Source organism: Schistocerca americana, chromosome 7 (genome assembly GCF_021461395.2).
Source record: "Schistocerca americana isolate TAMUIC-IGC-003095 chromosome 7, iqSchAmer2.1, whole genome shotgun sequence".
Lineage (NCBI taxonomy): Eukaryota > Metazoa > Arthropoda > Insecta > Orthoptera > Acrididae > Schistocerca > Schistocerca americana.
Window position 1 is genome coordinate 249,704,443 of NC_060125.1, and position 26,349 is coordinate 249,730,791.

General features: G+C 39.0%; 1 protein-coding gene across 2 annotated transcripts in view; it reads right to left on the bottom strand.

Moving 5' to 3' along the window:
* Positions 1-4,651: 4,651 nt before the first annotated feature.
* The window catches only part of LOC124621775 (zinc finger RNA-binding protein), a 42,670-nt gene continuing 20,972 nt past the window's right edge, over positions 4,652-26,349 (bottom strand). Inside the window, exons 5-19 of one of the 2 annotated variants that reach the window (XM_047147211.1) lie at positions 25,853-26,136; positions 18,564-18,737; positions 18,164-18,383; positions 17,641-17,772; positions 17,019-17,247; positions 16,423-16,576; positions 15,879-16,089; positions 13,387-13,570; positions 12,927-13,119; positions 9,547-9,703; positions 8,602-8,711; positions 7,599-7,694; positions 7,251-7,460; positions 5,601-5,742; positions 4,652-5,308 (exon numbers count right to left, since the gene is read on the bottom strand). In XM_047147211.1, the coding sequence (XP_047003167.1) occupies positions 5,220-5,308; positions 5,601-5,742; positions 7,251-7,460; positions 7,599-7,694; positions 8,602-8,711; positions 9,547-9,703; positions 12,927-13,119; positions 13,387-13,570; positions 15,879-16,089; positions 16,423-16,576; positions 17,019-17,247; positions 17,641-17,772; positions 18,164-18,383; positions 18,564-18,737; positions 25,853-26,136 (2,585 nt within the window). In that variant the 3' untranslated portion in view covers positions 4,652-5,219. Of the gene's footprint in view, positions 5,309-5,600; positions 5,743-7,250; positions 7,461-7,598; positions 7,695-8,601; positions 8,712-9,546; positions 9,704-12,926; positions 13,120-13,386; positions 13,571-15,878; positions 16,090-16,422; positions 16,592-17,018; positions 17,248-17,640; positions 17,773-18,163; positions 18,384-18,563; positions 18,738-25,852; positions 26,137-26,349 lie in introns of both variants that reach the window. The other variant, XM_047147210.1, reaches the window with a different exon arrangement.

Below are 26,349 nucleotides of genomic sequence, written 5' to 3' on the forward strand. Positions count from 1 at the left end.
CTCTTTATTTACCTCCACTGGATGCAGTAGACTCTGAGGCTCTCACATATCTTATAACGCAACTCCCCCAACCATTTCCCCTCCTGGGAGACTTCAATGCCCACCATGTCTTGTGAGGCTCAACGTCTACTTGCCATCAGGGCCTGGTTTTGGAGAGCCTCTTGGCATCTCGAGAGCTGTGCCTCCTAAACGCTGGTACTCAGACTCGTTTCTGTGGTGCTACTGGGTCATTCTCAGCCATTGACCTATCTCTCTGCTCTCCAGCCCTCATCGACTCTTTTCACTGGGTGGTCACTGACGACCTTCATTCCAGCGACCGCTTCGTGATCCGCCTTCAGCTATTTGATGGTGTGTTGCTGGAACTGAAGCCACCAACGTGGATGATTGGCAGGGCTAACTGGACGCTGTTCGGCCAATTTGCTGTGTTTGAAAACCGTGACAGTGTTCAGGAATGAGTGGATCACATCACGCATGTGATACATCACGCTGCTGATCTACCCATACCAACGTCTTTCGGCCCTCTTCAGAGGCGACCTGTCCCTTAATGGACAGAAGAGTGCCATTTAGCCATCTGGGACAGGCATGCGGCTCTTCGACGGTTTAAACGCCGCCCGACAGCGGACAATCTCTCAACCGTTCGAATCGTGAGAGCCAAGCCTCGCCGTGTCAAAAAGAGCAAAAAGCGGTCATGGCATGAGTTCCCCTTTCCTCAGCTTTTATTCTGCTGTTCAATGAATCAGACCTGGCCTATCCAAAACGTATGTTAGAAGTTTTATACACTGTCCAGTAGCTTTTGTAAGAAAGATTGTCATAGTACTTGTGTGAAAATTTCAAGATTCGTTAATCACTTGCGGCAAAAATTTTTTATAGGTATTTTCGATTTGGGTTTTACGCAGTGTGATGTGACTGCTTTGCTTTAAAGGATGTTATATGACAACTTTTTTGTTAGTTTTATGGGGATCTCATATTATGGAGACCACCTTAACATTACATTACAACACTGTTCTGGATTCTGTGTTTGGTTATTTAATGACAGCTAAGGAATGCTACTTTACAAATTGCAATATCCCTACCTTCAGTTCTCTACCTGTACAAAAACGCAGGTGCGAGACTTCTTTGCCTGCAATCCTGGGAGGCTTGCACTAAATGTGCAACAGTGGGACGTCTGGTTTGAAATAACAATTATGAAAAGGATAGATTGCTACTCACCACTGCAGACAAGCATAACAAAGGCCCGTCCAAAATTTCGGTCAAAAATCAACCAAACCTTCGGCTTGGCCAAAACCAGCTTTCGTGAACTCACGTATGAAGTCGCGTCGCGTCGACGGTAGTGCTTGACCTCAGTTGGCAGGACGCCACTTATTAATTACGACAATCTTTCTTCACGCGTAAAAAGGCGTAATTGTTAATCACAATATAATGTAATAGTATCTGATAGTGATGTTCTTATATTGATTTAATAAGAATTTAACTTAATATTGTACTTAATGAATGGAAGATAATTTTGTTGCGCTTAAAGATTTTTATTAGCGAGTTTCCTTGAAAGCTGGAGGCTTTCTTCTTTTTTTAATAGCCAACATCAGATTAGAAAACACTGGTCATGTAGTACACAGCTCTTCTGGTTCGAAATTTACACTATCATCACTGGGATTCGAATGCCGATCAACAGAAATGTGACTGCTCTTTCGGTGAATCGCATTTCTGCTGTACTAGGTTGATGGTAGTCTTCACAGACTGTCATCGAGATGAACAGCGGCTCGAAATGTGCAGCACACCATGGACGCAGTCTGGTGGGAGCACTATCAGGCTATGGGAGACATTCTCCTGCACTTGCATGGGTCCCACAGTAGTAATCGAAGACACGCAGACAGGCAAATCACCCGCATCCCCTGATTGATGCCTTCCCCTACAGCGATGTCATCTCTCAGCAGTACAACTGTTTCGGAGCCATAACCGTGCTACAGTGGCTCGAGGACCATTATAGTGAACTCACATTGTCTTGGCGACTAAATTCACCTTATGTAAATCCTATGGAACTTACCTGGTACCCCATCAGACGCCATCACCGCATGCGCAAATCAGGGGCCTATTATTTAAGTACATAACCTGTGCATTGACGTCTAGTGCCACATACCTACCAACAAACTGTCAGATACCCTATACCCAGAATCAGTGACATTTTGTTCCAATGATGAGCAATCATGTGGTCATAATGGTTTGGCTCATCAGCATATTTCTGTAATAATACCTCTGATTTCCTTGATGAACTGCAAATAGAAAGTTGGATGTGAAAATGAAGATGAGACAATGGCAAATAGGAGAAAAACACTCCATGAATCTTTAAAACAAGGAATTATTCTACGTTAAAGGACATTACTCGACCTAAGGTTTAAATCCAATATCTCGCCTCCGACAACGTGGATATTGCAATGCCCGAAATAATTGGATTCCTGAATGGGCATAACAGTGTACTGGTAGAGTCAAATGAGCCTTCAACTTCTGCAGAACAGTCAGTCTGTAATCAATACTAAGCTAGAATAGTCTATGGGATTCACACTACCATGTGTCTGATCAGATGCAGACACGGCATTGCAGGATCAAACTTCAGGTGTCCAGCAGACCACACAGTGCTACCTTTCAGAATCAGTCACAACGCAGTGCTGACAGATACTCATCCCACTCTATAAGAAAAGCAGTCCAAAAACCTTTCCTAGTGAAAAGCTGTTTGTCAAATTTAGGCAATTGTCACAATACTTTGCTTAATGAGAATGTGGAAAACTTTTCTTAGCTTACAGTATAAGACATTCTAGTTAAGATTACTACAAACATACAAGATCTCAGTGGCTGTTGATTTAAGGAAAGAATATATAGTTATACGAGACTACCAAGTATTATAAAGCAATAACAGAACAAACATTTAAAAATCTTGAGAACACCAGTTAATTGCCATAATAATGAGATATTTAGAAGAGCAGCTGAATATTTGGTTACTGTTTCTGCCGGAACAAAGATGCGGAATGCAAGACCAGAGAAGGCGGTGACAAAACATTGGCCAGTGAAATGGGGGGATTGGACTGCACCAGGAGTGACATCTGAAAGAATTACTGCAACTATCCATCCTCGTCTACAGTTGTTGTAATTCTTTCAGATGTAACTCCTGGGGCGGCACGGTCCAATTCCGCACACCACTGGCTGACGTTTCCTCATTGCCTTCTCTGGTCTTGCGTTCCGCCATCTTCATTCCGGCACTTGTAGTTATGCCGAAGCAGAAATAGTAACCAAATATTCAGCTGCTCTTCTAGTTTATGCCAGAAGTTTTGGCCGCAAATTATGTTTTGGTTGCACATCAGACACCGTAAAGACTGTCAGACACTACCCATTCAGTCAAAGCTTTCTGCGGAAAAAGAAAAACACATTCACACAACTAGGCACGACTGCTATCTCCAGCCACTTTAATCACATTAGTCTGGCCAGAGCCTGCAGTCACATGTGCCCACTTCTAAAAGTGCAAGTTTTTCTTTCTTTTCTGAAGAAGGCTTTGTAACCAATTTTTGTGGTGCATCTGCAACTCTTGTCTTTATGGTAAGTAGCAACCTATCCCTTTACACAACAATTGATGTTCCACTGAATATGGTGACTACTAATCAGTCCGTCAAGTTGATCATAGAAAACCTATGAATCGTGCACTTGTCCAGCTTTCATAGAAATAAGGGACTAGTCTGCCTTAAGAGCAAGATTTTCCAATGGACATTTCCTTGGATGTAGGGCTCTTGCAGAAACAAATTCTGCCCCAAAACAGATGTGGCGACAAGAAGGTGGTATTAGCCCAGAAAGTTTTTTTTTTCCCATTGACATTCAGCATTATTCATATCAAAAAGCACAGATTTTCAGAATTATACATATTCATGTGGTTACAGAACAAAGGGCTGTGAATACAGACATCCCCAAGTTGCTTATATTTTTGCACATCGAAGGAATGATTTTCTGGCACAAGTATGAAGCTAATGGAAAACAATCCACCTAAATGACACATACCTCCTCAGTATTCAATGTTAACACTTTGTGAATGTATCAAATACACCAATCAGACCAGTAATTTCACAATTGGATTATTTTTTATTTCAGTTTTAAATATAAGCTACTACATTTTGCAAAACTGTCACATTTGTAAGAATCACTGTTAGAACGCATCTCATTCTCAGGACCACAAAATATTAGCATATATAATAATTATCTCTTTTTAAAGATAAGGAACCAAAGAGTTGTCAGTGGAAGACTGAGATATAACAACTTACTATGGCAAACAACTTTGTCTGCAACAATTATCAAGAGGTGAAGCCCTAGATACCAACAGAAATATGATGAGGACTGAACCACCACCAACCACTACTCAAAGACGGACTTATGGGCGAGGGGGGGGGGGGGGGGGAAAGGAGGAATATGCTTGCACCAGTGTCTTGCAGGGGGAGCAAATACTTTTCAAGCTTCAATTGAAAATATTTGTTTCACCAACTTTCCTTTAAATGTAGTCATAAAATAATAGAATACTTGTTGCAATTCCGTTAATAAATACCTTTTTTATTACCAAACAATTCAACAAGGGTCGCAAGACAGTGGCTTACTTACTCAGGTCTGCAAAGAGAACAACACATTTTACTGTTTCATTACTTTATTTCACTAATGTGAAACATCCAAAAATAAACACACACTTAAAGACACAAAGAAACATATGGTACAAGTATCACCAACAGACACACATCTCTGCAAGGTTATAATACAACGTTAACCCTGGGAGACACAAGCATCAAGAAAATAAAAATACTGCGAGGGAAATTTTTTCACTGCTCTTTGTGGAGTAAGATAATATTCTACTCAGAGGGAATGGCAAACATTTAATCTAACATTTTAATACTCAACAATAACTGATCACCTATGACAGTTCACTGTGTTAACATTGATGAACACACTCCACAAGAAACATATAAACAGAAAATTTCTGTCCCTTTTCATGTCTACTTTATAGTGAAAAGCTGACAATTTGGACATGTCTTCTACAATAATGCAGCTGATGGTTCTTCTTACAGCCATTTTAAATACTTTTAGTGTACACATGCTGGAGACAAAAAACATCTTTACTGTGCTGAGAATTGCAAAACATGATGGTGATCATCGCTAACAACTGTACAAAAACAAAATAAATTGGAACAAAACTGATGGGTTCACTTCTGAACCTCTGTTTTCACGACGACATCCATCTTCATGTCACCTTCCGCACCCTCTTCTTTCTTGTCCTTCTTCCCATCCCCGGCTGAAGATAGAACAAATTTTATACAGCTGAGCATCAGCATAAAAATATTTTCAGATGTAACTGAAGTTTGAGTAACTACACATGTTAAAAGCTACCTAGAGAAAGCAAGTTTGGCAGATTGTAGTAACAAGTTCCTTAGTAGTTTATTTTGTCCACACAATTAAGTCTTATCAATATGCAAATTTATTTCATGTATTTGACATCATTCCCTCCCCTGATGGATATGATGACAAAGACAAATGAAGTTTTTCTTACAGCTAACTGAAAGAATAGCAACAGATATCACATTCACCTTCAGAACCATTGCCTTCTCCACTGCTATCATCACGCCTTCTTTTGCGGTTGAATCTACCTCTTGTAAATTTAGGTGGAGGCAGTGGATCCATTCCCAGAACTTTGTGGATTTGCCGGAAAGCAATCAGGCGCAATGCGTGCTGAAACAAACGTCACAATTTTATCCACATTTAACAAGTAGAGCAGTTACTACTTCAACTTCTCACTAATGGCTCGCTTCAGTACTTTTGGAGTGCTATTACCCATAACTACTTCTGATATCAGGTTAATCAGAGGCAAATATCCCTGTCCTTTACCATTACGAACACCCAAGTAGTTGAGTACCATTACGAACACCCAAGTAGTTGAGACGAAGTCAAAAACTTGTTATAACAGCCATACAAACAAAGAAGTCAATTGGAATGGTCAGCAGAACCTGACTTACCTATTTTTGCCAAAATCCACAACTATTTTTTTCTTTATAAATGATTCTACATGTAAATTTAAAAGGTTGCCACACTATATGTCAGAAGACTAACACTTAGTGCTTTGAAAACAACTGTTAAAGTGGTTATTGGTGAGCTTCTTGACAAGTTTTTTTTCCCCGCAAACAGTTTTGGTTTTCTTCTATTGGCTACTTACAGCAAATGATCGTTTCTGTTGAGAAGCAGCAGCATTTACCCTGCCTCTGGTTAAAAGTGTGTACAGTCTTTTCCCCCATCTAATTCAACAATTACACAGTATACGGAACTTTATTTTGACCTTTTGTGGCCATTTGTACCCATGCGACTCATAGTTCACAACACTACAGATAGGAATAACAAGGTACTTGGCTTAAACCAGACATAATTCACTCATTAGGGGAAGTCTTTGGGCATGGTCAAAGCATGTTTACAGATTCTGTTTTCTGGGTTGCTAGAGTGCAGAGGAACAGTATAATCCGGTGGACAGCTGCAAGTGTGAACTAACTAGAATGAAGCAGCCAGCTGTGAGAAGAGAGGTGGAAGCAAGCACACCCTGCCCCCTCCTTGCCACCTATCACAGGGAGCTGGCCTACACCAGGGTTCTGTGAAAGCAGAACTGACGTAGTCACAGGGATTGCTGATCCATTCTGGCATTGCGAGGATTATAATTGGACTCTTGTCATTGCCTCTCCACTCATTTCAAAATGAGAAACAGAAACCACAAGCATCACAAAGCACTCAGAACAGGCTACTGCGTCATTGTTCGCTGAGGTTGGCAGTTTCAAACAAAGTAGTTCTGGCCCAACTTCTGTCAGTATTCTGATGCAAACGTAGTTCAAAATCTGCTATCTAAAACCAATAACTTCAAGTGTGTGAATGGGGGAAGGAAAAAAAAAAAAAAAAAAAAAAACTTTTGAGGTTTAGCTAAGGTTTCTTTATCATAAAAATGATAGAACCCCCGACTGATTCCAACATTGCATCACACAGTGTGTGTCTTACCAAACGACTCTACTGCCCACAGTTTACAAGGCACCAGAGCATCAGGTGCACCAATATGTCATTACATTTGTGCAACCTTTATTTTCCTAACACATCAAACAAATAAATTCTCAATAATAAGAAATTGCCTGTATAGAACACACAATAATTTCTGCTTATTAGGAATTACGTAAAAATTCTGCTCTCAAATTACTCAAAGTACCAACCTGCGCAGATGCTGTGATGTCTTCTCTTTGCTGTGGCAACATATTTCCTGCTGCATCAGAGGGATCTTTCTCACAAGGGTCCATCAGCCCAGGACCACCCGGAAGCAGAATACCGGATGCCAAAGCCTCCATAATACGGCGTAGTGCATCTCCAGGACTTAGTGGTTGTCCTGCTGAACTTATCACCTTTTCAACTAACAATTCCATTGCCTGTCAAATGAAAGTGAGGCACTTATTCATTTCAAATGACGATTAGGAAACAAAGTTCATAATGCATGGTTATGAGTTATAAATGCCACATAAAAATACACAAATCTCAGCTTCAAATAACAGTATAAAAATTATTACCCAGCTATGTAGGGGCGCCCACGTAGGGACCCTTTGGCACAGATCACGAAGAATGCGAATAACCATAACACAACTTTGTAAACCAGTTGCCCTAGCCTGTAAGACAAATTTGGTATTAGGTGTAGTGAATACAAAGAGGAACTATAACTAATGGTACCTAAGGTTCGTCCTAACAACATGAAATTTAAACATCAAATGTGCATGCTAGTAAATATATTAATCAAATTACTGAAATTTCAATGTGTTTCAAAGATCTAGTGCAATAAAAAATCCCTATTGAAGGTTTTACTCCCAATTGAAACTGACAAGGTTTCTAACATGCACACAATAAACAAGCATGGACGAACTGTTGTTTTACTCATAAGAAATAACCCTGAACCCCTAGAGGCAATGCCCTGGGAACAAAGAGTGAAGCCGAATGATTATTGTGGTCTATCTTTTGCTAACTTTCCAGCCTCATGTATTTTTTTCCCATTGTTCGGAATTACAAAAGAACCCCAATATTAAACATACTGGCCTTTGGCACTTAAAGAAAAATATATTTTTTAAATTACGTCTAGTTTACAATATGGATGAGACTTGTGAAAGTAATATTGCTAATAAAGCAAAATTCTACAATGCAAATTAGCCAAATATTAGAAACTACAAAGAATACGTCTGAAATCTGCTTCAGTGTTAATCTCCCACAGTTACATTAAAAATGAATTGCTTTTAGAGCAGAGAAAGAGTAGTAGCTGAAGTGCAGTACGCTCTTCCTACAGACCACCACAAATTTCATGAACTGCTTTGTTCCCACCCACCCAATAAGCAAAATGTGCAACACATACACATCATATCAATTTAAACAAAATTTATATTTAGTAATTCAACTGGCATGCAAAAAAGACCATACTGCAATCCTGCCACTACAGAAAGCAGCAGCAAAACTACTTGACAGACACAAGGCTGAAAAGTATATTTTCCTTAAGATTTTTGACTTTAAAAAGGAAGAATTCCTTCAAACCTGGAACCACTTGGCATGCCTCAAAGCTGCCAGGGCATCCAAACATTTCTGCTTGTCGAGCACGTCTGGTGGATCCTTCATCACCTGGGCCTGACTCACAGACACCGAGTCTGGGGTTGGGGGAAGAAACAAAGTCGATCAGACAACATTACAAAGGGTGTTTGACCATTGCAGTACTGGTGCTCACACACTGCCAAAAACAGTTTCAAGTCACAGGTACAGGTCACATTTTACACACAATTTAATTACAATATATAACATCTTTAACAACTTATATTAATATACAGAATTGACAGTTAAATGTTTTCATTAAAATCAATGCAAGAAAGTTTTACACAAGATAGTATAAGAAGGAATTTTCAGACTAATTCAAGCAAAACTAACAATGTACAGGCTTAATCACGAGCAAATGTTTACAACATATCTGACTTAACAAAATGTGAAATGTCAAAGAGGAATTAAAAATGCTTTGGTGACCATAACCTAGTGGCTATGAAAATGCTTTTTGTATGCATGGTCAAAAATCCTTCCAGTATGCCTCGACTTTCTAAGATCCCCTCCTCCGTGGCTGTTAAGTCGATGGGACACCTAGAAATCTTAGTATTAACACACAGGCTCATGAAAAGAACAAATATCAGAAAAATGATAAAATCTTGATTAAAAGTTATTACTATTTAGTTTCTTGATACGAAAGATATTAAAAGAATTACAGCATGAATGTAAAACAGATTAAACATTGCTTTATCCTTTTCTTGGCCTGGCAGGTGCTAGCCTGCAATTCACCTCCCTTGAACTGGCAGTTGTTCTGTTCAGGCTAGCACAAAATTATCTTTAAATATTTCTCCAGGGGCCACAATCAACTGCCTGACATGGCTCTCTTAATTAAGTTGTCAAAATTGGCCCCTGGTGTGAGCTGTTACTTTACACATTCCACTGAAGTCTTACCACCACTCGTTTCTGGAGGACACAGTAACTGTTCACGCATAACAGGAGAAGTTAGCGTGATAGTAACAGTGATGTGTGGTTCTGTTACACCCATCACAACTATGGCAGCTTCTTCAACTTTCCGTTGTATCTTATAAGTATCGTCTGGGGACACCACCTGTGAATCAGAAGGTTCATGCAGAAAATATTTACACAGAGTTTTCCAAATTAAACAATTCTACTGGACATGTGGGAAAATAAAGTATCAACTACAGGTAATTTCACATTAGGCAACACACACATGCCACTGCTATGGTACACTGATAACCTAGCCCCTTCTGGACAGACATAAGGCAGACAATGCAAGGAAGATACCAAAAGACACCAGAAGATTGGCAAAGACAAATGACGATTTAACTAATGACGTAACTCTTGATGTCAGATATTGATATACTGGGTGGTGCACGAAATGTGTTGCCAATTGTTTCTTTCACAATTTACGACACACATTAGGTATCCCGCTGGGATCTCTACAGCAGCACCAGCAGAGCTTGGAAAAACAAATGAGTTACGAAATGAAATGTAATTCACGATACTGCCACTATGAGACTAGTAAGCAGCAATGGCTGACAATGGAAGACTGACGACACAGCAACGATCGGCAATCGTATTACTTTTTCATGAAATGAAAATCCTTGTGACTCTGAGGCGTTTTCGGCAACAGTTTAACACACGATAGGTCCCTTGCCAGAAGACCATCCACAGGTTTTACGATAAATTTGTACAGGAATAAACAGTACTGGAAGCGAAGCGACCTCGGCCTAAGCCTGTTTGTTCGCCGGAGAATATTTAAAGGGTAAGAGTTGCTGTACAGAGAAGTCCCGGGAAATCGTGTAGAAAGGCAGCAGTGCAACTGGGAATATCCAGACGCTCCGTTCAACGCATTCTTAAAAGTGACCCCCATATGTACCCATACAAGATGACCTGTGCACAGAAGCTCACTGAAGAACACAAGCAGCAGAGACCACTGTTTGCTCAGTGGGCGGAGGATAGGGAAGAAACTCTCAACAGTGTTTGGTTTTCAGATGAGGCGCATTTTCATTTAGACGGTGTGGTTAACAAACAAAATCTACACTTTTGTGCCACTGAAAACCCACAAGTGCTTCATGAACGACAACATTATGCTCCGAGGATTACAGCATGGGCAGCAATTTCCAGTCACTGACTTATTGGACCCTTTTTCTTTGAAGGAACTGAACAGCAAGCGTTATTTGAGCATGCTTCACAATAGCTTCATTCCACAGCTTCTTGCTACTGCCTTGCCCTTCAACACGCAGTGGTTCATGCAAGATGGAGCAAGGCCACATACTGCAAACACTGAGTTTTTACATGAGCATTTCGACATGCGGATCATTTCACTCATGTTTCCAGGTCTCTTGAATGACTGACAGAATTGGCCCCCAATAGCCCAGACCACAATCCATGTGACTTTCTTTGGGGGTACCTAAAGGAAAAAATTTTCCAGAAACTTCCACAGATTTAATGGAGCTCAGAAGACCTATTCTTCAAGCTTGCAGTGAAATTACGCAAGATATGTGCCGTAGGGTAATCACTAACTTCAGTGTTCGTTTGAAGGAAGTTAGGAAACGAAATGGTGGACATATTGAGCATGTGCTGAGTTACAACAAATTTCCATGGACAGTTCTTCATTGCAGTATATGTTCCTTTCAGATTGTACTGACAAAGTTTATATTCAAAAACAAAATGGTAACCCATTTCGTGCGCCACCCTGTAGACTCTAAGAAGTTTTACAGTTTCAGCATCTGGAGCACAGTATTGTATGGGAACATTTTTGAAATGTTAAGCTTATTAAAAATAATAGACTAGGTAACAAATTATGATCCATACTAGGAGAAAAATGTTACTAGGAAAGAACAGCACCAAAGAACAGTTAACGTGGTTACTGAAAGCAGCTAAACAGAGTCAAGTAAATCAAGTAATAAAGTGAGATAAAAATTATAATACGCAACCAGGTATCAGAGGATGCTGAGATGTATTAGCTACAGCAATTAAAATAGTAACACAAGAGCTGTTAGACCAACTGAGATTGGCAATTCACAATAAAAGAAATTTGCAGCAATAAGCACTCAGATCAGGACTGATACATCAAGCTTTCACCATAAACTGGAAGTACTGTTGGGCAAAAAATTGCAGAAAGTAGCATTCTACATCTACATACATACTCCACAATCCAGCATATGGTGCATGGCGGAGGGTACCTCGTACCACAACTAGCATCTTCTCTCCCTGTTCCACTCCCAAACAGAACGAGGGAAAAATGACTGCCTATATGCCTCTGTACGAGCCCTAATCTCTCTTATCTTTGTGGTCTTGATCAAGAAATTGCCACATTCAGATGGAACAACTGTGCAATCATTAACAATGCCTTTCACAAAATAATTCTTGAGTCAACTGGGAACATGCTTTAATACCACTGTTATTACTTGCTAGTAATCAGTTCTATGATCTCTTTTTCAACTACTGCAGCCCATCTAATATAATCAGCAGCACTAATCCAAATAAATATACAAAATGGTGCAAGTACTAATGTTACATCTAGCTGTAAAAATAAACATTATTTTGAAAACTAACTAGAAGTGCTGTTCTCTCATTATATGGTGGATGCCCAAAAATAGTCTAGACAGCACAAGAAAATCTCTGACAGCTTTTACCACAGTTGCCAGCTTTCAAATGCTGCAGCTGAAAACAGTAGCTGTCTACAGATCTGTGAAAACACTAAAACACATTGCCATAGAGACTTTTACAAAATCTTATTATTTGTTGAGGTACACCCACAAAATTGCCACGACCAGCCCACTGCAACTGTTTGGGATCAACTTATGCCAATTCAACTGTAGCCAGCTGACATTTCAGACATTTTAGCACTGTTAATTGTGTGAAGAATACACAAAAAATATAACAAGCGAATTTTTTAAAAATCAAAAGCAATTTGGCAGTTCCATGTGGACCAGGATCCAAGATTATCAGATGCCAAGACAAGGAGGAGTGGAGCTTGTGACCCCAAGGGTCTGGGCATGATAGTACACACACTGTCTACTGCTCATTTTGTTACAAGCACACCAATTTATTGTGTCTTCCTACCTATCCAAGGAGGCTAACAGAAGTAAACTTCCTCCAGACCACAGAGAACATTCCATAATGTTTAATTAACAATCCTTTAATTTGATGTAACAAAGCTCAATGTTCTAAATATATGGAATGGGTTTACCCAAAGATTCAAGCATTATGTTTTTCTCTTTGACTACTGCCCACAAAATGAGAGAAAAATGTACACTGGTTGCTAACAATATGAAACAAACATTTCACATATCTCAACAAACCTTTAGTTGCTTGGGGAGACACTCAGCAACTTTGTTTAGAAGAGTGCGTGTTGGCTTTTCTCCACAAAGGACAACTAGATTTACTGCTGTATCACCATGCAACAAAAGTCCTTTTGCAAGCACACCTACTCTCATAACACCTTTCAAAACCCTTGGAACTTGGCTGTCATCTTTATCTCTGTGAAATGAGAATCTGGAATGAAAGAACAAATTTAATTATGGTAAACACCTGATCATCATACATAACCTTAAATACATTCATGACAAAATTTCAATCAATAGCATTTGGAAGCAACTTTAAAACTCAATAGAGCACATTTCGTAGCAAAAAGCAACATTCCATTTGATTGTACATCCTTGGCAATGAGCATGCTTTGAATTCCACATGCAAAATAGCTGAAATTCTGCATTCCTTTGAAAATGCAGAAGTGCACTACTACAAATTAGCCCCAATACTCACAGATTTCCATCTCTACCATCTTCCTTCTTTGAATCTTCTTTAATATTTGGTTCGGTCTTTATCTGAATTGGTGTGGATGGTTGACTTGGTGTAGGCTTTGTACCAGTAGGGACAGATGCAGGTGAAACTGCTGGTTTGGCAGTACCAGTCGCCTGAACAGTTTGTTTTGTTGCAGGTGTGGTTCCTGAAAATGAGTGCATTTATTAGTAAACTTAAATTTGCACTGTTTATCTGGACAGTTCTCACTTTGGGATGAAAGGAAAGAATTTTAACAATTTTACTGGCACAGATGGGGAAAGTGGGGTGTAGTTTGCATGAGGAAATAAGACAGTGAAGGGAGGCAAATTATTCACAAACTAAAGACAATGAATGGAAATCACTTGACAAGAGATTCAATAAAATTGAAACAGTATTTCATGGTAAACAGAAAAATTCCCACAATTAAAAAGAATGGAAACAGAACCATCAAAAAAGGCTACTACTTTGGATGCTGTATACTTGGAATGACAAGGAAAATATTTGCAGCCAGAATTTAGTAACGTACCATAAGTTTAAGTCATTTGCCTAATACCAAAATAGGACTATGAAGAAAGTACCTGTGATGTCTTTATGCTGAAAAGTAGCTTTACCACAAACATCAAAAATTACTAAAGCAGATTCACCGTTTATTAACACCTCGACTACTTAGTCAGCAAATAATTACAGTTGCAAGATAAAACTGACACCCCTTACTTCACAGAACACCATTGACAAATGCAACAGACAAGAGCACAATGCTGTGCACATTTCTTACGTCGGATAATCCTGTAACACACACAATGCGTGACAATATAGATGCTGTCTCGGGGACTTGCCATTATTGCACCACCTCCACACTATTTCAATATAAAGCAAAAATGCTATATTAAAACGTGACACCAGAAATGTGCTCGACATGTGCATATAAAAATGTTTAATTAGAATGTACATGGAGATGAAAATTACACAATTGAAGCAAAGGAATGTGAAAAGTAAATATCTGGAGGTATGTGCACTATGTTGTTGTGGAAGAACCATTATTTAATGGCTGTACAGGTTAATTACTGCTTCCAGGAGTTTATGAAAACTATCAAGAACTTTTTTAATCTTTGGATGGACACAGGCACAAATGCACGTATATCTCTCTGGTTGGTTTTGTAAATTGTTGTAGTCATGGGATTCGGCGAATTAGAATTTAACATACTAGAAGCTGTTTTTGCATTCAAAACATTAAAACAGAAGGATGGTTGGTTGGTTTAAAGGTGGGAGAAGGGACCAAACAGTGAGGTCAACAGTCCAGTGTTCCTAATAAAACAATGCCACAAGTGTGAGAATAAAACGGACGAAACATATAACACAAAACGGAAAGAAAGGAAAAGCCACAAGAACAAAGGACTGTGAAGGCAACGAACACTAAAAGGAATGAAAGATGACAAGAAAACAACAGAGAGACGTTAGAAACAGAAGAGAATAAAACGTGAAAGCAAATTACAGTGGCTGGCCAACCACGAAAATAAAAAGGGAAACACATTAAAAACTCCATCCAAAAAGCACTACGGTGGAGGACACACAAGGACACAGGACAGGCGCTAAAACCTACATAGAAGTATAAAACCCACTCTCACGGATAAAATGCAAGACTAAAGCTGCTGTGGAGGCATTGCCGTCCAACACCAAAGGTAGGGTGCTGGGAAAGTTAAAATTCTGCCGCAGAGCGGCTAAAAGTGGGCAGTCCAGCAAGAGGTTGACGACTGTTATACGGGAGAAACAGCGACACTGAGGTGAGTCTCGCGACGGAGTAGGTAACCTTGCATTAGCCATGTATGGCCAATGCAGCGCCGGCAGAGGACAACTGATTCCCCGCGAGAGGCCTGCATGGAAGACTTCCACACATTCATGGTCTCCTTAATGACACGCATTGTTGTGTGTGCTGTTATGCCCTTCAGTCTCCCAAAGATGGAAAACCTTGCAGTGTAAGACAGAATGCACATCAGCTTCAGAGATGCGTTATCTCCAGAAGCAGTTTCCGCGTTGCCTGTTTGATCAGCCTGTCGGCAAGTTTGTTGCTGGGGATTCCGACGTGTCCTGGAGTCCACACAAACACCACATAATGGCGGGACTGTTCCAGGGCATAGATGGACTTCTGAATGGCCGCTACCAGAGGGTGGCGAGGGTGAAGCCTACGTGACCATCAGTCATTGAGCCGTCAGTATAAACCACTTCAGAGCCCCCGAACACGTCAAGAATCAAGAGGAAGTGACAGCGGAGAGCGGCGGGGTCCTGTTTGTTAAACATTTCATTTCACTAAATATTTTTGCAACCTAATTTGTAGCATTGCAATACAACAAAGAAATTTATTCTGTGTACCCAATAGTGTGTGACACTGGTTAATGTAACTAAGGAAATAATCATAAGCATATAAGATATGCTAAACAACTTACAATAATAAAAGTAAATGGAAACTAAGGTCATACCTGAGGCTGTAACGGGATTCTTCGCTTTAGCTGCAGCTATAGCTTGATCTGCAAGTTGGTCCGATACGAATTTTAGAGCCTTTTCCGTGTGAGACACAATCCTTTGGACAGCTTGCAGTTCATCTTCTTTAGGATAGATTTCAGCATGGCGAGCTATCACATGGCGATCGTCACTAGAGTCTGGCCGCCGCACTGGTGGCTGAGGGAAAAACTGTCGACATAAAATTAATTACTGACAACACAAGGTAATTAATTAAATTTAAGTATTTTATCACAAATCTGAGAACATTCCACTATAGTAATTTCTTATTAGAAATTCTTGCAATACCAGTCAGAGTGAGTAACTTTGACAATGTATTGAACTACAATATTTATTAATGTAGCTATTCATCAACTCTAATATTTCCCTAAATTTTTTCGTTACTACTATGAACAGTTTTTCCTCCTATATGCTGATAGATCACTTGACATTTGTATTCAATTATTTTATCTCAGTTTTCTCAACCAATAAAACAAAGTATTTCTCTATAGACGAATAAATTACCATTAGTGGTGGTACACCAGGTCCAAATGGGCGTGGTGGTGGAGGAAGAGCACGAGGATCACGACCATATCGCCTGTACCATTCAAAATATTCCACCTCCTCTTCATATCGGCGACGTTCCTCCCAATACATACGTTCTTCTTCCTCCATCATCCTGTATGGTATATTCCTATTTATTATTGCAGAAATGAAATTGCAAATATATTATAAAAAGTTACAATGCTTATGTCTTACTACAGAACAAATACTTAAAAATAAGAGATTGTTATGATATGACTGATCAGTTATAAAAATGGGAACAAAATGTTCTTCACCCATCTGTCAAAGCGAGCTAGGTATATCATCACTGCAGTCACATCTTTGAATTCTGTTAACTTCAAACGACATTGTATGAATAGAATCTAAGTATTTTTTACAAGGCTAAAAAGGCTTAATCCTATGAATGACTACATAAGAAAAGGAATGACACCATGCCAACGTTATATTATTTGCTCATCCCCACACATACTACCCCCCCCCCCAAATAAGCACACTACCCAGTATAATAATGACTACTTGCAAAACCATAAACAGCTACCAATCCATATGTGTCTTACCTTTCCTCATCCCGTCTTCGCCAATATTCAGCACGCAACTGTTGACGACGCAGTTTCTCTTCTTGTAATTTACGCTGGCGTAGGGATGGTTTTACATCCACAACTAGTTCAGGGTTTACTTTCTTCTTATACTGAAGACGATGACGTCTACCTTTCATATGCATTTCTTTTGCGTTTGGGTCATTAAAACGGCATTCACACAACTTGCAGTTAAAACTGATAACTTTTCCTGTAAATTAAAGAAAAATAAAATTAAGACACAACTACTTCTGTAGAGGATTCTAACGCTGCATATAATGAGAATTTTATATGATACGACTGATCAGGTATTTAATGGGAACACTGAATGTTCTTCATCCATCTGTCAAAGCGAGCTAGGTATATCATCATTCCAGTCGTATTATATTTTCATAGCATTTTGGATGGGAGAGGACTAGGTCACACAGCCTACCAGTGAAACTTTTTCCAAGTAAATCACAAGTTTAATAACAAATAGCAAATCTGTTAAATTTCAACTCTATGCTCACTACCACACAGTATAAATGAACTGCAAAGCTGATAAGAACACCGTGATTTTACCAAACAGGAAAAGAAGTGTCCTGATGTAAATTAAAAATATTACCTTCATCATTTTTTATCTCTTCTATATAGTCCTGACCAACAGGTTGCACATCTTTATCATTCAGTGTTACATCTTCAGATACTGTAGTTTCTTCTTTAGTATCACATTTTATTTCTGTGTTAGCCGATGTCCCTGTATAAACATAATTCATATGTTAAGTGACTTCAGAATATTAAAAAAATGACACCGATATTAAAAAAAAGCAAGTGACATTATGATATTAAAATCTGGTTCTCAAAACAAGGACTGCTCAGAAAAGAAATAGGGAACATTTAACATTCTTCATCCTTCAGTCAAAGCGAGCTAGGTATGTCATCACTGCAGCCTTATTAAAAAGTTCTAATCATAACGGAAAACTGAACAAACAAATATAAAATGTGATTTGTTCCTTGATATACACTGAAAAATTCAGTTACTCTAACAGACTTTTGTATTTTCACACAAAAATTCACAATACTTTCAATTTCGCCTGCTATTTTAACCCGAGATAACACTATTTCAAAGTTAATATTTTTGTACATACCAGAAGCAAAATTGATCTTAGGTGCAGCTGTGGTTGGTTTCTTGGCAGCTGCATTTGCCACAGTTACTTTTGCAGTAGTAGTAGTACCAGGAGTAGCTTTTGTTGACGTAGTAGATGTTGTGATGGCAGAACTTGCTGTTGTTTTTGTTGTTGTACCACCTACTACTACAGGATCAGTTGATGGAATGGGTTTGCCAAGTTTCGTGTGCAATTTTACAACCTGCAACATAATTGAACAACATAACCCAAATTACTTACAGTAAATGAAAATGATTACACAACTTACTGACATACTTATCAGACCAACTCAGAAGGAAGTCAGTGACAACTATTCAATAGTATGTATTGCATTTTCCTCTCTTTTTGGTAAAAAAAAGTGAATATACATGATAGACATTACCTTTTGATGTTTGGCACCTCGTATATGGGCAGCATATGCATCAAAACCAGTGCATGTGACATCACAAAGCTCACAACGGAGTGCATTGCCACCTCGAGCTACAGGGGCTGAACCAGCTGTAAGCGCAGATTCTTTCTTCTTGTGTTTCTGCCCATCTAAATGTTCACGGTATGTCTGAAAATTTAGTTTCCCTTCTACATTTGTAGGTCACAGATTTTTTTTTACTGAAAGACGCTATAACAATTATGTTCATGCATAAACACAAACCACAATCATTTAATTTCAAACAAAATAAAAACAGGAAGAAAAATATACATTGTAAATATACAGCAGCCAATTGTTATGATACAACCCAACTGGGACAGTATGGTCTCCCATTAAGTCATTCTGTGGAGAATACCAATGCATTAGAAACTGCAGATATTGAGACATTTTGTTCAATGTGAATACTTCATAAAAATATGTAAATCATAATAGATAACTTATGCAGGTTGCAAAACAAACTACTACTTTTGGTGCATCACAAAATATTCCTAATCAACTTAAAACATTGAAAGGTATAATATGACATTTCCACAAATGATGAATTCAGTTTTTAGCATCTTTCCATCGTTCTGTGCTTTTTTCACACTTATTCTACTGCTGGCAATAGTATACTGCAATTTAATTGATCTTTTTCATAATTTTATGAAATATACTTGTTTACCTCCTTTTTAGAATAATAATAACAACAACAGCTGTTCTTACAATTACAAAGGTCATTGTATTGCATTTTGCTTTGATCAGCAATCACTGCACCAAATGATATATACATTGTTGAGAAGATTGCAACACTGGCATATGCTGCATAACTTATTAGTTGTTTTTTGACTGTTGCTGTTTTTTGCTGGCAACTAGCATTTTCAAACTTTAATTATGCTTATTCTAGAGCATTCAAGTATTTTACCAGAAAGTGACGTATCAGATTCAGGTGCAGGCACTGATTAAGATAGCATGACTTAGAAAATTAGCTTCCGTAGATGTCTCCCCATCTCAACTTTTCCACAACAGCCCCAGTAGTCAACTGTTGCAACAGTGAAAACGGCAGCTAGAGACGGAACAGAATGGAATGTCACTACCTCTCAATCACCTGTAAGAAGGTCTGCTTAGAACAGGCCTGGCCAAACAGCACTCCACAAGCACTCTTGCTACCCCCCTTCCTAGTGCTCTGAATGCAGATGGGAGAGAGACAGGGGTGAGGAGGAGGAGGAGGAGGAGGAGGAAAATACAGGGTGTAGCCGGACACCACTGGAGTATTCACCTAGTTTGCTTACAAAACTGCTTGCGATAAATAAGATTTTCATTGCGTATTAGGAATACTATGGTGCCCCACATCGTTCCATGCCAAATGGTAATTACCTATTTTTCGTATAATTTAAAAGGCCATGCAAGGCACTTAATCTATCGCACTATTATAAGCTGGAAAAACTCTCATTGGATTATTATTACAACTCAGCCAGGAAGACAGTATGATGCACTTGTCTTCTGACTAACAGTGAATGTTGGCCAAACTGAATGAGGCCATTATGGAAGAACTGGGTCACTGGTAGATAGATTGGTGACAAAATCTTGTTGCTGATGTAACCAATTATTTGAATTCATTATTAAAATGCAAGAGGAGAATCATCCAGTAACAGATATTGTAGACAAACTGACCCTATCAAACAAAAGTCCTATGGAAATAGCTTCTTGTTAATGACTGAATTTTTCCTGTACTTCATGAGTTCTCAAAGACATTCCAAGCCATTGCAAAAAAATTCAGGATGTCTTTTTTTGTCAGCTCATTCTCTCTCTCTGTTGCTAATTTATCTCATTACTTAAAACTTGATCTGATAGACCTACACAGCACAACAGCCTGCTTGTCCAACCCAGGAAGTTATTACAAAACTTCTGTAAATACTGCCCCAAGAGCAATATCCTTGACTACACAGACAAGCCACCAAGTTATTTTATTTGGTATGCTGCATATGTACAAATCCTTTTCCCTTTGTGTTATGAAATTTATGAAGCCACACCAACATTCATGTTTCACAGATTTTAATAAACCTAACTCCATGCCTGACTGTATCACGAGCCATAGGACTAGATGTATTACATATTCTAATATCAAAATATTCTGTTTATCAACACGTGCTGCAGTTACCACCTCTTGGAAGTGGTTGCACTGTGTTGCAAACACGACTTTCTAATTATCCCCACACATGCAGCACTTTGTGTATAGCCACCTCACACACCTGCTCGCAAAAATGCACTGTGGAGGAAGCTCACAGAGTGTGAGTGCAAATGTTGGCCAGGCCTAGCTTAGAACATCCTGAAAAACCAGACGACTCATCAGCCCCTACTTCTTTTTGGGGAATCAATGCTGTTTTCATCAGCAAATCACACAAAATCAAATGTGTTGTGATGAACTTGGAGAATTCGCTGCCTTTATCAGATTCCTCCACTTTAATGAGAAGTCTTTTTAAACTCAGTGCATCCCTCTTGACAAGTTAGATAGTATATCTGAAATACTGAACAAGTATGTACAACACTGCCCCCAGCCCCACCCCACTGGTGATAATATTACAACATTTCACAGCAAATTTTATTCAGATGAACTGTTTCATTATAGACTGACTGAAACAGCTTTATTTTCTACATACAAATACCAACAATGACCCCAATTTTCAGTTACTGATAATGCACATCATCCAGTGAGTCCCAACTTGGGAAGATAATGCGCATAAGAGCATGTTTGCAAAGTAAAACAATGCACGAACACGACGACGCACCGGTGTACTCAATGCTCTGATGCCATGTTTAAAGTGCGCGCAATTGAACTGTCTGCGTGACACACACACTGCATAATGCAACACAGCACTAAGACTGGAGACCTTGCATCTTTCAAAAGCTTGTGTAATGTGGAAACTTAATGTGGCTGTTTTAAGTGGTGGGTGTTTTGAACTGTGGTTGCATTTAATACTGCTGGAGATCGGGCCTGAGCTAGCTCTTTAGTAACAGTCTTGCCCAAACAACTGCTTTGTGTTCTGCATTATAAAATGTCCATATCCTCTCATTTCTGGTATTGCTTCACAAGGTGTTCCCAATCAGTGCTGCTGCTGCAACATTGATGATAGAATCTTGGGCTTTCTGAACTTTCCATCTTATGCAATCCATTGAATCCCTTTTGCTAATCCATACCTAGTTCCAAAAGCCAGCCAAGAGATGCTATTTAAGTGTTCACTGTGTAGCAAGTATCAACTGCTTCTGTATATTGATTCTTGTTCATTATGAGACATTTGTTGCTTATGATCAAATCCTTGTCTATATATATGAGGCAAAGATTCTGGCCAAACTTTACTAGTCAACACTTTCATCTTCTCAATATGAGAAATGTCAACTGGCTGTAAACACTTAAATGTTTTTCTCAAATGAATTTTGCAGAAACTGAAATTGTCATCGGCAAAGCATTGTGGTATGTGGGGAGGGGGGGGGGGGGGGGGGGGGGGAATTAATAATAATAATAATAATAAAAATCTAGGTCTCTTCTGTCAAGCTAAGTTTTGATCTAAGCTTTATTTACTACCACTGGCTTAAGCTTTTAGCATGATAAAAATATGAACGCTTATGACAATTAGGTCCAGTCACAAAACTTTGCAAGAGTGAGCTAATTACAAGAATAAAACTGGAGAGGAACTGAGTTTTAAATAAATCCCTTCAACAATGGTGTAAAAATATGCCGTCAGTGTCTTAATGTTGTAAAATAAATTTCAGTAATTCATTAACAAACTTTTTGTAAGACATTTCACCCATAAGTAGGCACGGGTTTGAAACCAGCTTCTTAGGCTCAAAGAATACTCTTTCTAGATATAGCAGGCTAAAAAAACTGAATGCACAGTTGAGATAATGCCTTCAAAATAACCAAAATTTGGCACCACAATAGGGGTTGGGTTCTTTGGGGAAGAAGACCAGTCATCGAGGTCATCAGTCTCATCGGATTAGGGGACGACAGGGAAGGAAGTCGGCCGTGCCCTTTCAAAGGAACCATCCCGGCATTTGCCTGCAGCAATTTAGGGAAATCACAGAAAACCTAAATCAGGATGGCCGGCCGCGGGATTGAACCGTTGTCCTCCCGAATGCGAGTCGACGGTTCAACCCCGCGTCCGGCACCACAATATTTTATTCTATTTTGCAGATGATGTGCCAAAAGTGATGGACCATAGAGCATGTCCAAAAACGTCCCTGAACGACATTACAGAGCGCTAAAGTTATAGGTGCAGCACCTGTGGCCATACCACCCCTTTGGCAGCAAATGTGACTATGCCGACAGACCATAGGTGGAACATCTGGCAATGTTTTTTATTATCAAGTTATTCCAATTTATTGCCATGATCACCAGTAGAGACTACGGAGCCAGCTGCTGCATGGACAGGCCTTGTGTCTCCTATGAATGGGATGCTTCCTTGGCTTGGTGGATTACAATGTAAGGTACTTTTGTCCTATATATTGAAAAACTTAGGGGTTTTAGAGGGTTCCAGTACAAAAACTGCAAAATGATATCACTGCCTGAAACCATAATCCACGAAGGCAATGGAACATCGTATTCATTGGACAAGTCCTTTCTATGCACTAGCTAGCTTTTTATCTTCTCCATTGGCAATCGTGCTAATCAGTTGTTCAACTGAATAACAAACAGTGAAAAATTCTGCTTGTCGTCTCAGCACGTAAGTCACATCTGATGGCATTGAATTTTGCTTGAGACAGGAGGATCAGAAATTTATCTTCACTGATGATAGAAGGTGAAGAAACAAAATTTGTGCCATGACCAGGACTTTTAAGGCAGGTCGCCTGCTTATTGTTTATTAGGCAGATGTGCTAGCCATTAGGCCACTGTAGTGGTAAAGCTAGCACAACTGCATGGACAACCCTTGTCCAGTGCCCTCCTTAACACACACTTCAATTCACACTTTCAGTCCATTTTCCTCTTCTTGGGCTGAAGATGTGAACTGAAGTTTGTGTTAAGGAGGGCACTGGGCTATAGTAGTCCATGCAGCTGAGTCAGCTATACTCCTACAATGGCAAAATGGCCAGCACATCATCTAGTAAGAAGGAGGCCCAGGTTCAGGTCCCGGCCCCAGGACAAATATTAATTCATTTCTTCAGCTTCTATCATTATCCAAGAAAAACTCACATTTACTGCCAAAGGGGGTGGCCTAGTGGCAGACACTGGAGCCTGTAACTTCAATGCCCTGTAGTGTCATTGGAGGACATTTCCAGAAAAGTTCCTACCCTCAGTTAGTTCCATGAAACATCTAAAACACCTCAACGTTTGTCCCAACATTTTGGGGACATCCTACATATTCTGATAGGGAACGGAGGCAATTGTAAAAAAAGCAGACAATAGGACTGTGTGTTAGTAAACTAATTCTTGAATGAAACCACCCATAAAATTATTATTTGTGGCTGGTTAAAGATAGGCTCCCTGTATCACACACTGCATTTTCTAACAATTTCGTAGTCAGAGCAGCTGCTGCCAGATGTATTTAAAAATGTAATCGCTAATATATTCTTATCCAGCAGAAGATAATATATTCAGAAATGATCGGGTGGGTATCACTGAGTATTTCACAGCAACACTTAATGGAAAAAATTACTGAAACTGCATTGCATGTACATCAAACAGGGAAGAAATGAGTTAATTACAAGAGTTTTGTACATTCTTTGGAGAAACAAATCATCACTTACTGAAAAAATTTCAACAGAGGTTATATGGATACCAGGCCAAATAAAAAACTATAAATGCAGTAAATGAAATTTGTGAACTATACACAATGAAACAAGTGTGCTAACAGAATGATGAATATGCACATTAACATGTAAGTATAATTCTGTACAGCAGTGTATGTGCTGCATTACAAAGTTTCCAACTTTTGTGAATAGACCATTTAAGCAGTGGAAGACATTTTGTTACCCCTGCAATGGAATAGATAAAATTAAAACACCAGAAAGATCAAAATGTTTGCACAAGGCAATGTTGCTTACTATAAAAAGAAATAACAGGGGTGGACCTAGATGAATGTGTGTGGAGGCAGATTGTTTGAATAGCATGAAGAAATTATGCTGAGCTGCCAAACAACAGGAATGAGGTACTTCAACCAACATTTGGAGGAGAGCAAAACACGCAGCCAAAAAAAAGACAAATATAAATGCTTCTTTGTACAAATTACAGCAGGCAATTTTCTACATTCATTTTAAAACTTATTTCTGCAACTAAATGAAATAACAAAATTGCATTTCAACTGTCACTAAAATCATTGTGATGTGACCAAATAATTTTCTGAAACTTGACACAGTTACTTCACTAGAAGGCAAAAAGCATATACGAGAAAGTTAATTGCTGAAGTGATTTCATGGTGGTTTTAACACAGCAGCAAGACATTTTTCCACATACACCTTTAGCTCAATGTTTTTATTATGTTAATGATTAACAAATGCCACCACAGCTGTATTATTACACTTTGTTGTGTTATGAGTAGTTTCATTTAAGATCTTCTGGTTGCAAGTTGTGCTAAGCTAAGTCATGACAGATTGTTGTATGGAATGTAAGAGTAAATTCAAAAACACTGATCATAAACATTCTGCTGACCACCTGGTGGAATGTTTATGATCGGTGTTTTTGCATTCTGTCTAGATCATTTCATATGACAACCAGGCCATCTGTGTCATTGCTTTAGTACAGAGGTAGTTAACCTGGTCAAATCACCATTACCATGGAACCAGTGAATGGTTTGAAAATTCTAATAACAGAGATACAAAAGTGGGCAGTAGATAAAAAAGGTTTACTACCACTGCTTCAGCAAAACTCTGCAACCTGAGGCTGTTCAACAAAGAAACTGGCCTGAAAACAATGTATGTGTAAAATACAGCTGAGGTGGTTTTTGTTAATATCAGTGTGAACTGTGGTGCTCAACATGATCAAGATTGTTTTTAGTACATTTCAGATTTAGTTATACCATTACCTTACAAATTAAACTTTAAATTAGTTCAATGAAAATTACAAGTATATTAGTATTTCAATGAACTAATGTTATATTACATTTTTCATTTCAGCCACCAAAGCCACTGGCAAATTTTATTAAACCCCAAACTTATACAAACGTATTTAGAATAAAAAGAAAAAATGAATAAATAAGGTAAGGCAGTGTTTACTCAAATACGTTTAGTTTTAACTGAATGTAGTGACAAAAGGAGCAACCCCTTCTGCAACTCACCTGTGGACCAGCACAGCTGATCTTACAGACATCACAATAATGCAGCTGCTGGGGCTTTGGTGGCTGCTTGAGCTTCATTGTCTTGACACCTCCAGGCACTGGCTTCTTATAACCCTGCCAGGTGCCTGCAGGTTTTGCAACACCTGTATTTGTGGCTACTGCTGCTGTGGCACCTGTTGCAGTGCCTGCAGCTGCCGAACCTGTTTGTGCTTGCTGAGCTACATACATAGTAGCAGCACTGTACAGGGCAGCATCATAACCAGAGTATGTTGTGTTGCCAGTTGCTGAAAGTTATACCAAAAATACGTTTACATATATATATCTACTTTATCATCCAAAGTGAACAACATCTGAATGTTATCAATGCTACTCAAAAACTTAATGTGTGTCATTATAGCTAATAAGGTTCTAAAGTAGTCAACTAGCAACACTTTTAATATTAAATAAACTTAAAAATGTGGGCTCACAGTAATGAGAACTCAAGACTGAAAACATTA